Here is an 11477-nt window from a genome sequence, read left to right on the forward strand (position 1 = left end):
CCCCGGAATCCCCCGGTTCCCCGCGGGACTTCACCTCCCGGCGTGCCCCGCGCCGGGGATACCGGGGTACCCCCGGTGACGTCAGGGCGGGGCGGGGCCGGAGGGGCGGGGCCGGGGGCGTGGCCAGCGGGGCGGGTCCCGCCGGGGTCCCGGTGCGGCGCCGTCATGGCGGGGGTGTTCGATATCGACCTGGAGACCGAGGAGGGCAGCGACGGGGACGAGCCCGAGCTGGGCGCCGTGAGCCGCCACCGGGGCACCGGGACCGGCCGGGGACGCGGCGGGGGGACACCGGGGCTGGCGGAGCGTGGAGCGGGGATGGGGACGCGGCGAGCGGGATAGGGACGGGGACACCGGGAGCGGCGGGGAACGGGGATCGGGACGGGGGCACTGATGGGGGGTGAGCGGCGCCGGGACCCGGTGGGGACGGGGGAATGGAGGGCAGCGTGGGGATGCGGGACAGACAGGGGACAGGCGGGGGACAGGGGGCAGGCGGGGATCCCGGCGCAGCTCCGCCGGTACGGGAGGGCAGAGGGAGGTTCCCGCTGGGCAGGGCCCGATCTCAGCCCAAAAACATCCGGCTGGGCCGGTGCGTGGCACCTCGCCCCGCTCTGCCTGCTGCGGGCGTCCTGCCCGCTGCCTGTCCTGGGTCCCCTGCCTGCCGTGTGTCCCCTGCCTGCCGTGGGGACCCTGCCTGCCGCGTGTCCCCTGCCTGCCGTGTGTCCCCTGTTTGCCGTGTGTCCCCTGCTTGCCGTGTGTCCCCTGCCTGCCGTGGGGACCCTGCCTGCCGTGTGTCCCCTGTTTGCCGTGTGTCCCCTGCCTGCCGTGTGTCCCCTGCCTGCCGTGGGGACTCTGCCTGCCGTGTGTCCCCTGCCTGCTGTGGGTCCCCTGCCTGTCACGGGTCCCCTGCCTGCTGTGGGTCCCCTGCTCCCCATAACCCCCTGCCCGCCACTGACTGTGGGTTCCCTCCCACAGGAGATGGAGCTGGAGCCCCGGGGGAACGGCCTGGAGTAAGTGAGGGACAGGCAGGGGACAGGCAGGGGACAGGCAGGGGGGTCTGTCCCCACTCACCCCCTCTCCCGCCAGGCCCGTGGGGCACTACGAGGAGATTGAGATCTCGGAGACCAGCGTCAACAATGGCCCCGAGCACATCGGTCCCCACTGCTTCGAGCTGCTCCGTGTCCTGGGCAAGGGTGGCTACGGCAAGGTGGGGGGGCACAGCAAATCGGGGGATGGCTTTTGAGGATGCTTCGGGGGGACCCAGCGTTGCCCGATGTCCCCAGCCACATCAACTCCATCCTTCTAGGTATTCCAGGTCCGCAAAGTCCAAGGCACCAACACAGGGAAGATCTTTGCCATGAAGGTCCTAAAGAAGGTAGCGCCACCCTGGACCTCCCCGAGACCCCCCTGGGGAGCCCCCTGCTCACTGCGTGTCCCCCCCAGGCCAAAATCGCCTGCAACGCCAAGGACACAGCGCACACCCGGGCCGAGAGGAACATCTTGGAGGCCGTCAAGCATCCCTTCATCGTGGACCTCATCTACGCCTTCCAGACGGGTGGCAAGCTCTACCTCATCCTGGAGTGCCTCAGCGGTCCGGGGGGGACCAGGGGGGACGCAGGGGGGACAGGGATGGCTCAGGGGCGTCCCACTTGGGGTTGTCACCTTGCAGGTGGAGAGCTCTTCATGCAGCTGGAGCGGGAGGGCATCTTCCTGGAGGACACTGCCTGGTAGGGATGGGGTGAGGGGGCTGAGGAGGGGGGTTGTGGAGGGGGGCAGGATGCCGATGCTGCTCACAGCTGCCCCCCCGCTCCCTAGTTTCTACCTGAGCGAGATCACGCTGGCACTGGGCCACCTGCACTCCCACGGCATCATCTACCGCGACCTCAAGCCGGAGAACATCATGCTCAACAGCCAAGGTGGGCTGGGGCTTTTGGGGAGGTGCGGGGGGGGCCCCCAAGGACGACACTCACCCCAACCTCCTCCTGTAGGTCACATCAAGCTGACGGACTTCGGGCTGTGCAAGGAGTCGATCCATGACGGGGCTGTCACCCACACCTTCTGCGGCACCATCGAGTACATGTGAGCCGGGTGTGGTGTGGGAGGGATATAGGGGACCCCCTCCCACTCAGGGACCCCCCCATTTCCCCTTCAGGGCCCCCGAGATCCTGGTACGCAGTGGGCACAACCGGGCGGTGGACTGGTGGAGCCTGGGCGCCCTGATGTACGACATGCTCACAGGATCGGCAAGTCCCACTCCTGCTCTTTCCTTCCCCGGGGAGGGGGGGTTAACATGAGCGGGGGGGTCGTGGGTGTGTGTTTGGGGGGAGGTCCCCAGCGGGGTGATGCTGAGCCTTCCTCGCAGCCCCCCTTCACCGCCGAGAACCGCAAGAAAACCATCGATAAGATTCTCAAGGGGAAGCTGGTGCTGCCGCCGTATCTGACGCCTGACGCGCGGGACCTGCTCAAAAAGGTGCTCCCCCCCCGCCCCGTTTTATTTGCATAGGTCCTACCAAAACACTCCCCCTGTGCCCCACTCTATTCCCCTTTCTCTTCCAGTTCCTCAAGAGAAACCCCAACCAGCGGGTTGGGGGTGGCCCAGGCGATGCGGCTGATGTGCAGGTACAGGGATGGACACTGCGCAGGGGGGTGCCAGGTGGACCCCTCCACCCCCCTGACCCCCCTCCCTGCAGAAACAGCCCTTTTTCCGTCACATCAACTGGGAGGACCTGCTGGCCCGCAGGCTGGACCCCCCCTTCAAACCCTGCCTGGTAGGGATGGGGTGGGGGGGAGGACAGGCAGGGTGGGTGTTGGGGGGCACCCATGGGAGCACCCATTGCCCCCCACCCCGCAGCAATCGGAGGAGGACGTCAGCCAGTTCGACACCCGCTTCACCCGCCAGACGCCCGTTGACAGCCCGGACGATGCCGCCATCAGCGAAAGCGCCAACCAGGCCTTCTTGGTACGGGGGGGACAGTGGGGACCCCTCCCCGGGTGCGGTTGGGGACCCAGCCCCCCGATGACTCCCATCTCTGCCCGCAGGGCTTCACCTACGTGGCCCCCTCGGTGCTGGAGAGCATCAAGGAGGGGTTCTCCTTCCAGCCCAAGGTGCGCTCCCCCCGCCGCCTCAACAGCAGCCCCCGCACCCCCGTCAGGTACCTGCCCATCCCGGGGGGCATGTGGGGTCGGGGGGGCTGCTTTGCGATGGGGGCATAGGGGTGGGGGGTGTTGGGCACAAGGGTGCCCCCCTCACCCCCCCATGTGTCCCCCCCTAGCCCCGTGAAGTTCTCCCCCTTCGAGGCGTTCAAACCGGGGGAGCCGATGGACCTGGGGGGCAGCCTGCCCCCCCCCCCACCCGAGGGCACGGCCCCGCTCCCCATCAAGACTCCCGTGGGTGCCAAGAAGCAGAAGGGGGGACGGGGGCGGGTGCCCAGGTAGGGGTTGGGGGGCGGGGGGTGGGGGTGACCCCGGGGAGGACACCGGGCGCTGGTGGCGGAAGGGCGCGGTGCCCCCGTCACGGGGTTGGGGGGTGCACAGGTGTGCCCCCCCGCTGCCAGGCAGGGCTGGTTTTGGGGGTGCGGGGGCACCCTGGTGTGGTGATGGGGGGTGTGGGCCCCTGGGGTGTGGCCCCCCAAGGGTGTGGCCCCCCCAAGGGTGTGGCCTCTCCCCGGGGTGTGGCCCTGGCTGCTGGGCGCGTGCCAATTAAAGGACTTGATGAGGCCTCGGTGGTCCTGTGCTGGGCAAGGGGGGTCCCGGGGGGGCATGGGGGCCCTTGCACCCTGTCCCACCCCTTTTCTCATCCCCCACCCCTTCCCCATCAGGCTCCTCCCCTTCCCCAGGCTCCACCCCTTTTCCCATGCCACACCCTTTCATTTGGTCCCACCCCTTTCCTTGGCCCCGCCCACTTTCCCCCAAGCCACGCCTCCTTCACCCCCTAAAGCTGACAGCCATAGGTGGGGAGAGCTTTTTGGTTTTTTTTTAATTGGTTGGTCTCCAGGTCCGTGCAGCCAATCAAAAGGCAGGCAGGGAGGGGTGTCACAGGGCGGTGATGTCATGGGATGATGATGTCACAGGGCAGTGATGTCACAGGGCGGTGATGTCACAAGGCAGTAATGTCACAGGGCGGTGACATGGGGCCGCGCGTCCCCCCACGCCGCCGTCCCCGAGAAGGCGTGGAGGTCGCTGAGCAGAGCCTCGGCGCTGCCCCCCGCCACCTGCCCCCCACTTGGGGGGCTCCCCCCGACCTCGGGGGCGGCTTCAGCCTCTTCATCCTCCTCCTCCTGCTCATCCTCGTCCTCCTGCTTCTCCTCTTCCTCCTGCGGCCGCCGCTCCCGGCTCCACGGCATCAGCTCTTCCTCCTCCTCCCTTGGGGCCGCCGCCGCCACCTCCCTGTCCCCAGCCTCCTCCGCGGGGTCACCTTGTCCCCGCAGCCGGTGCCACTGTCCCCGCAGCACCGCCAGCGCCCGGCGGCCCAGGGGCCGGGGGTGGTACCGTCCGGCCGACAGCCGGCACAGATGGTGCCAGGCCAGCGCCAAACCCACCGCCAGGCACAGCAGGACCCCCAGCAGGGCGCCCACGGCCCGGTCGTTCCGCGTCCCCGCCGGCTCCCCCGCCGCCACCAGCCCGGCCACCGCCAGCAGCGCCGGTGCCAGCGCCGTCACAGCCTGTGGGTGAGGGCAGCGGGGTCAGCGCCGCGTCCCTGGCACCCAGCCCGGCGCCTTCCCACTCCCGGCGCCGCCACCTCGTCCCGGAAAGTGGGGTAGGGCCCCGGGGGCGAAGGGCGAGCGGGGCCCTGGGCTGTGTCACCCGCGTCCCCTCCCTGCCGGCGGGTGCTGCAGCACCTGCGGGTGCTGGGGGAGAGGAGCCGGGAGCTGCCGCCCCCGCGCTGCCTGTGGGGCTGCCCCATAGCAGCCCTCTTCGCGCTCCCTTCCCACAGTGCTGCAGCCCCATAGCACCCCCCATGAGTCCAGGCACCCCCAAACCTGTCTCCCAGCCCCACCACGCTGCCCTCACCCCTCCCAAACTCCCCCCCTACCAAGCCCTGCACCCACAGTCTCCGACCTGGACTCCTAGCACCCAACCTTCCCCCCAGTGCCCCCCCAGACCCACCATGCTGCCCTTATCCCACCCGAAATCTCCCCACACCACGCCCTGCACTCACAGTCTCCAACCTGGACCCCCCCACCCCCAAACCTGCCCCCCAGACCCATCACATTGCCCTCAGCCCCCTCACATGCCCCCCTGGCCTCACTGGGCTGCCCTTGTCCCCCCACCCCCAAAAACTTGTCCCTCGCCCCCCCACATGCATCACTGTGCTGCCCTTGTCCCTCCAACCCCCCCAAAACCTGCCCCCCAGCTCCAGCACCTCCAGGCGCTGCTGCCCCCCACCCCAGCCCCACTGTGGGAGGGGGATCTGCCCCAGGGACCCCCCCCACTGCCTCAGCCCCTCAACCAGGGGACGGGGGGAGCCCGATTTGAATGAAGCACAGCACCTCCCCAAAGATTCAGCAGGGGAAACTGAGGCTGGAGAAGGGCCTGCCCCCCCAGCTCACCCCCATTTTAGGGGGTGCCCCCCCCCCAGGTCCCAGACTCCCCCTGTCCCACCCTGGCCGTTTTTGGGGTGCTCACCATCAGCGGGTGCTGCCGAAGCGGGTGCTGTTGCGGCGGGTGCTGGGGGGGGGAACCCTGCGGCACTTCCTGCCCCCGCACAGCGGATGTATCGGTGCGGGGGGAGGCGAGGTGCTGCACCCCCCCCCGCCTACCCGAAATGCATGCAGAAAACCCAGGGGGACTCCCAGGTTTGGGGACCCGCTGTGACCCCCCCCCCTGCTGTCCCCTGCTCCCCATTACAGCCCTGGGGTCACTGGAGCCCCCCCAGCTGTTTGGGGGGGGCATCCCCTTGGAGACAATCTGTTAGTGCTGCGTCCCCCCATTTCCTGCGCGAGGCGGGTGAGCTGGTACCCGTGACCACTGCGCCTTCCTGTCCCCCCCCTGCAGCCCTCAGCGCTCCCTGGCCCCACAACGAGCCCCCCCAGACCCATAGCAAGCCCCCCCCAGAGACCGCCCCCGCCCCGGCATCTCTGCCCCAGCCCCTGGCCTCACCCAGCACTTTTCTTATAAAGTCCTTTATTTGGAGTGAAAATATAGTTTTTGACCCTGCACTGTAAGGTGGGAGGGGAGACAGGGAGGGGGAAGAAGCCCCCAAAATATAGGGGGGACAATATTCCACAGTTTGGAGGGGGAGGGAGCAGGTCATGCCCAGTCCCACAGGAAGGGGGGGAAGACCCCACCCCACCCGGGGCAGGGACGGGGTGCAGGGGGTGGTGTTTGATCCCAGTAGCAGCCCCCAGCCTGAGAACATGGTGGGGAGAGCTGGGGGGAGAATGGTCCATGATTTGGAGGGGGGAGATAATGGTCCATGATTTTGGGGGGGCAGCACCCAGTAAGGCAATGGGGGTGAGGGGGGGGAGCTGCCAGAGGGGTGGCCAGCCCTCCGACGGGAGAAGGACCCGGCAGTGGGGTGGGGGGGACAGACCCCAGCTTGAGGGGGGACAGACCCCAGGGAGGTTGGGGGAAAGGCTCAGGGGACCCTGGGGTGCAGGCGTGGTCCCTGGCAGGTGGGGGTGTCCCTGGGGATGGGGGTCCCCAGGGGGGTCAGTGGTCCCTGGGGGAATCAGTGGTCCCTGGGCGGGGTCAGTGGTCCTCGAGGGGGGTCCCTAGACGTGGCCATTCTCGAGGCGGCTGAGCTGCTCCTCCAGGCGGGTGATGCGCTGTCCCTGCTCCGCCACCAGCGCCCGCAGAGCCGCCACCTCCTGCAGCACCTCAGCCAGCCGCCCGCCCCCCTGCGCACCCCCGTCAGACACGCCCACCGCCACACCCCCGCCCACCGCCACACCCACTGCCTCCACCACACCCACTGCCACACCCACCGCCACACCCCCACCCACTGCCACACCCACTGCCACACCCCCACCCACTGCCACACCCACCGCCACACCCCCACCCACTGCCACACCCACTGCCACACCCCCACCCATTGCCACACCCACCGCCACACCCCCACCCACTGCCACACCCACTGCCACACCCACTGCCACACCCCCACCCATTGCCACACCCACCGCCACACCCCCACCCACTGCCACACCCACCGCCACACCCCCACCCACCGCTCCTGGCTCCACACATCACCCCAGGCTGGCCCCACCTATGTGAACAGCCCCGCCCACTGTTCTGGCCCCGCCCACACTGACCACGCCCAGCGTTCCAGCCTGCCCCCCCCCCAGAGACCCCGCCCACCACCCTGCCTCGGCCACACCCCTTAGCAATTGCCCCACCCACCTCCCCCAGCTTGGCCCCGCCCACTCCAAGGTGCCCACCCACTGCCCCACCCTGTACACCCCACCCACCCACAGACCCCACCCATCTAAAGACCCCACCCAGAGACCCCACCCCCCGAGACCCCACCCCACACATACCGTGGGCGCAGAGGGGCCGGTGCCCAGGGCCGGGGGGGCGCTGAGGCGGGTGGGTGCGGGCGCGGCGGGGGGCGCGGCGGGCGGTGCGGTGGGGCCGGCGGCGGGGGGGCCGCTGTCGTGCAGCAGGGAGCGGCGGTTCACCTTGAGGTCCCTCTGCTTGCTGGGGACATAGGCCTGGCGCAGGGACACCAGCACCGGCCCCGCCGTCCGCCCCGCCACCCACTCCTCCGCCTCCATCGCTGCCTCGGGGCCCGCCGTGTCGGGGTACAGGTCGTCCTGGAAAAGGTCCGACTGCGCCCGTCCCCCCAAAAAAAAAAAGTCAGAGGGGCTGGTGGGACCCTCCTGGGGATCCTCACAGGGGCCCCTACCCAGGCACCATGTGCCATCCAGGAACCCCCACCCAGCCCCCATGTCTCGCCAAGGGACCCCCACCCAGGCCCCATGTCCCATCCAGGGACCCCCACATAGCCCCCTGTCCTGCCCAGGGACCCTTATCAGGGCACTTGGGGACCACCCCCTACCTAGCCTGATTAGCGACCCAGCACCCAGAGACCCCCACCCAGCCCCCATGTCCCACCCAGGGACCCCTATGATTGCACTTGGGGACCCCCCCACCCAGAGACCCCTACATCCTACACAGGGACCCTCCTCAACCCCCATGGGGACCCCCCCGGCCTTATTGGGGACCCCCCCCACCAACCACCTCCCCCTGCCCAGGGACCCCCACTCTGCTGCCATGTCCCAAGGAGGGGGGGGTTGTCCCAGTCCCCCCCACCCCACACCCCAAAGTCCCCACTGACCTTCCTTGGCACCGTCATGATGATGGGCTCACACTTGCGCTCGTGCAGCTTGTAGAACCTGTCGGGGGGGGCACAGAGAGGGTCATGGGGGGGGTCGGAAGGAAATGTTTGTGTCCCCACCCCGTGTCCCCATGCCCACCTGGCGATCTCGCACTTGCTGACGTCCAGCCCGCGCTTGGGCATCCAGCCCATGCCCCGCTGAGGCTCCTTGCTGGTGAAGGTGTTGAGAAAGTGGATGTAGGGGGGCTCCTCCGTGATCTCAAAGTACCGGATGCTCGAGTCACCCTGGGGACACGGCATTAGGGGGGGTCCACGGGCTGGGGGGGTCGCAGGTGATGTGGGGGGCGCTGTGAGGCCGTACCTTGCCGCAAACATAGACGACGTTGGTGTCGGGGTCGTAGAAGGGCAGCAGAGCCCCATTGCTGGAGTCCAGCTCCTGCAGCCCCATGGGCTCCTCCAGGTTCTCCTGCGGGGCAGGGTGTCAGTGCCAAGGGACAATGTCCCCACGGCACCCCCCGACATTGTCCCACGGAGCCCGCGGGGCGCTCCTCACCGTGTCCCACAACGCCAGCTGCCGCTCGCTCATGCGGCTGAAGCCGGTGGTGAAGATCTTGCCGTCGGCCAAGAAGATGGCGCGCATGGGCCGTGCACCCTCGTGCGCCCGTTCCTTCTCCTGGGGAGGGGACACAGGGGTCAGTGACACCATCCTGGCACCCCAGGGAGGGGCAGGGGACAAGGGCACCCAAGGGACAGCGGGGAGCACCGGGGACAATAGCAGGGCTGGGGGCGGTTCTCCCCCTGAGGGCCAGGGCAGGATGGCGCCTTGGGGACACGGGCACGGTGACAGGTTCCCCGGGGACTCACGGCCACCACGGTGCCACGGCGGGGGTCGATGACGCGGACGCTCTTGTCCTTGCAGGCGGTGCAGAAGCGGGAGCCGTCGCGGCTCCAGCTGACGCTGTAGATGAGGTCGGGGTGCAGCCCCTCCAGCCGGTACAGCTCCTCCGCCGTCCCCACGTTCCAGATCAGCACCACGTTGTCACAGCCTGGGTGACAACACGGGAAGGGTCACCTCGGCCGTATACTCCCTACAGAACACCCCCCGGCCCCGCGCCCCCCCCCGTACCTGCGCTGAGCAGGACGTTGCGGGCGGTGGGGTGCCAGGTGACAATGCCAACGCGCTTCGAGTGTCCCTCCAGCACCACCACCGGCTCCGTCAGCGGCTGGCTCAGCCCGTTCTCGGGGATCTGCCACACCTGCCAGGACACAGGGGACAGTAGGGACAGCAGAGGGACACCTGCCACCCCCCCCAGACCCCTGCCATCCCCTCACCATGACGGTGCAGTCCTCCGAGCCGCTGGCGATGACATAGTCGTTGTGGGGACACCAGTCGATGTCGAGGACGGGACCCGTGTGCCCGCACACCGTGGGGTACGACTTGTCGATGCGCCCGGTCTGGGGACAAAGGGACAAAGTTGAGGCGGGGGGGGTCACCCACCAGAAAGGACACCCTCTGTCCCCACGCCGGCACCCACCCCGGTGTCACCTTGTGCAGGGGGAGGACGAGGAAGGCGCCGCCGCCGCTGGCCTCCACGATGATGGCGACGAAGGAGGGGTTGACGGCGCAGAAGGTGCTGTCCCAGGTGACACGGGACACGCGGATGTCATCGTAGCACTGATCCGTCTTCACCGGCTGCCCGAAAACGTGACGGAACTTGCTCTGCCGCACCACCTTCCGAAACGACATGGCTGGGGGACACCCCCCTGCTGGGGTCAGTGCGGGGGGGGCCCAGCCAGGGACAGGGGTGGTGGCACTTGGGCGGCCAGCCCTAAGGAGTGGGGGTGTCCCCCGCTATGGGTCATGGGATGTCAGGGGGGGTTGTCCCTGTCCCCTGCCCTGGGTAAAGGGCGGCTCGGCCCCTCCCCGGAGCGGGAAGTCGGGGTGCCCTGTGCCCGCCGGGCAAACAAACCCCGCCCTGCCCCGCCCCAGGGTGGGGGGGACAGGAAACATCCCTCCTGGGATGGGGACAAGGACAAGGGTGTCTCCCTGGGTTGAGAGATGGGGATTAGAAAGGAGGACAGGGACAGCCCTGTTGGGTCAGGGGACAAAGACAGGGATGGGGACAGGGATGGGGACAGGGATGGTCCCGCTGGGTAAGGGGACAGGGATGGGGACCGAGATGGTCCCGCTGGGTAAGGGGCAGGGATGGGGACAGGGATGGGGACAGGGATGGTCCCGCTGGGTAAGGGGCAGGGATGGGGACAGGGATGGGGACAGGGATGGTCCCGCTGGGTAAGGGGACAGGGATGGGGACAGGGATGGTCCCGCTGGGTAAGGGGCAGGGATGGGGACAGGGATGGGGACAGGGATAGGGACAGGGATGGTCCCGCTGGGTAAGGGGACAGAGATGAGGACGAGGACGGCCCTGCTGGGTAAGGGGCAGGGATGGGGACAGGGATGGTCCCAAGGGGTAAGGGGACAGGGATGGGGACAGAAAAGAGGAACAGGAACAGCCCCATCGGGTCAGGGGACGAGGGGGACAGGGGTGGGTGCAAGGACGGGACAGGGGTGGGTGCAAGGACGGGACAGGGGTGGGTGCAAGGACGGGACAGGGACGGCCCCAGTGGGTAAAGGGACAGGGGTGGGGACAGAAAGGACAGAGCCAGGGATGGCCTCACTGGGTAAGGGGACAGGGGTGGGGACAGGGACGGGATGACCCCCTGGGGAGGCGGATGGGGGGCACCGCGGGGGCCGGGGACCATGCTGCGGATGGGGCCGGGTCGGTGCCCCCAGGCCGGGCCCCGGGGCTGCCCCATCCCCGCGGCGGGGCAGGGGGGCCCGTCCCCGCACTCACCGGCGGGCGGGGCGGGGGCCGGGGCCGGCGGGAGCGGGCGGCGGCGCGCGGGGCCGGTGCGGCGGGACGGGGCGGGGGCAGGAAGTGAGCGGAGCCCCGCCCCGCCCCGCGCGTGCGCACCGGCACCGGCACCGGGCGGGCAGGGGGGAGCCACGGGGATGGTGCCACCGTGGGGTGATGTCACCCCGCGGGGCAGGGTCACCCATGGGAAGGGGTCACCCCGTGGGAAAGTGTCACCCCGTAGGGCAGGGTCACCCCGTGGGAAAGGGTCACCCGTGGGATAATGTCACCCCGTGGGAAAGTGTCACCCGTGGGGCAGGGTCACCCCGTGGGAAAGGGTCACCCGTGGG

The 11477-nt window shown here is 69.1% G+C and overlaps 2 protein-coding genes across 3 annotated transcripts; one reads left to right on the forward strand and one right to left on the reverse strand.

Annotated features, from left to right (window-relative positions):
- The first annotated feature begins 107 nt into the window (after positions 1 to 107).
- RPS6KB2 (ribosomal protein S6 kinase B2) lies at positions 108 to 5325 on the forward strand. Of its 2 annotated transcripts, XM_065635781.1 has the most exons (16): positions 108 to 237; positions 973 to 1007; positions 1084 to 1204; positions 1304 to 1372; positions 1441 to 1588; positions 1667 to 1724; positions 1813 to 1913; positions 1986 to 2076; positions 2150 to 2240; positions 2360 to 2467; positions 2554 to 2616; positions 2688 to 2765; positions 2849 to 2956; positions 3037 to 3149; positions 3270 to 3428; positions 4116 to 5323. In XM_065635781.1, exons 1-16 carry the CDS (start codon positions 166 to 168, stop codon positions 4666 to 4668), a joined length of 1968 nt encoding a protein of 655 aa, XP_065491853.1. In that variant the 5' UTR covers positions 108 to 165; the 3' UTR covers positions 4669 to 5323. The 2 variants fall into 2 exon arrangements, with proteins under 2 accessions (XP_065491853.1, XP_065491852.1); XM_065635780.1 differs by having other exon boundaries at positions 1441 to 1724; positions 4116 to 5325.
- Positions 5326 to 6121: 796 nt separating this feature from the next.
- On the reverse strand, positions 6122 to 10302 carry CORO1B (coronin 1B). Its single transcript, XM_065635782.1, has 10 exons — positions 9819 to 10302; positions 9605 to 9727; positions 9399 to 9528; positions 9137 to 9318; positions 8826 to 8945; positions 8634 to 8738; positions 8412 to 8557; positions 8273 to 8330; positions 7473 to 7763; positions 6122 to 6836 (listed from the first exon to the last, which is right to left on the reverse strand). The coding sequence occupies exons 1-10, from the start codon at positions 10017 to 10019 to the stop codon at positions 6711 to 6713; spliced, it is 1482 nt and encodes a 493-aa protein (XP_065491854.1). The 5' UTR covers positions 10020 to 10302; the 3' UTR covers positions 6122 to 6710.
- Positions 10303 to 11477: the final 1175 nt, after the last annotated feature.

This window comes from Caloenas nicobarica, chromosome 5 (genome assembly GCF_036013445.1).
Source record: "Caloenas nicobarica isolate bCalNic1 chromosome 5, bCalNic1.hap1, whole genome shotgun sequence".
NCBI classification, from domain to species: domain Eukaryota; kingdom Metazoa; phylum Chordata; class Aves; order Columbiformes; family Columbidae; genus Caloenas; species Caloenas nicobarica.

Coding starts and splice junctions, on each gene's coding strand:
- CORO1B (XM_065635782.1), bottom strand. CDS start 10,019: ATGTCGTTTCGGAAGGTGGTGCGGCAGAGCAAGTTCCGTCACGTTTTC. Junction 9,728..9,818: donor TCGTCCTCCCCCTGCACAAG/GTGACACCGGGG, acceptor CTTTGTCCCCAG/ACCGGGCGCATCGACAAGTC. Junction 8,331..8,411: donor AGCAAGTGCGAGATCGCCAG/GTGGGCATGGGG, acceptor CCCCCCCGACAG/GTTCTACAAGCTGCACGAGC.
- RPS6KB2 (XM_065635780.1), top strand. CDS start 166: ATGGCGGGGGTGTTCGATATCGACCTGGAGACCGAGGAGGGCAGCGAC. Junction 2,957..3,036: donor GCGCCAACCAGGCCTTCTTG/GTACGGGGGGGA, acceptor CTCTGCCCGCAG/GGCTTCACCTACGTGGCCCC. Junction 3,150..3,269: donor AGCCCCCGCACCCCCGTCAG/GTACCTGCCCAT, acceptor GTCCCCCCCTAG/CCCCGTGAAGTTCTCCCCCT.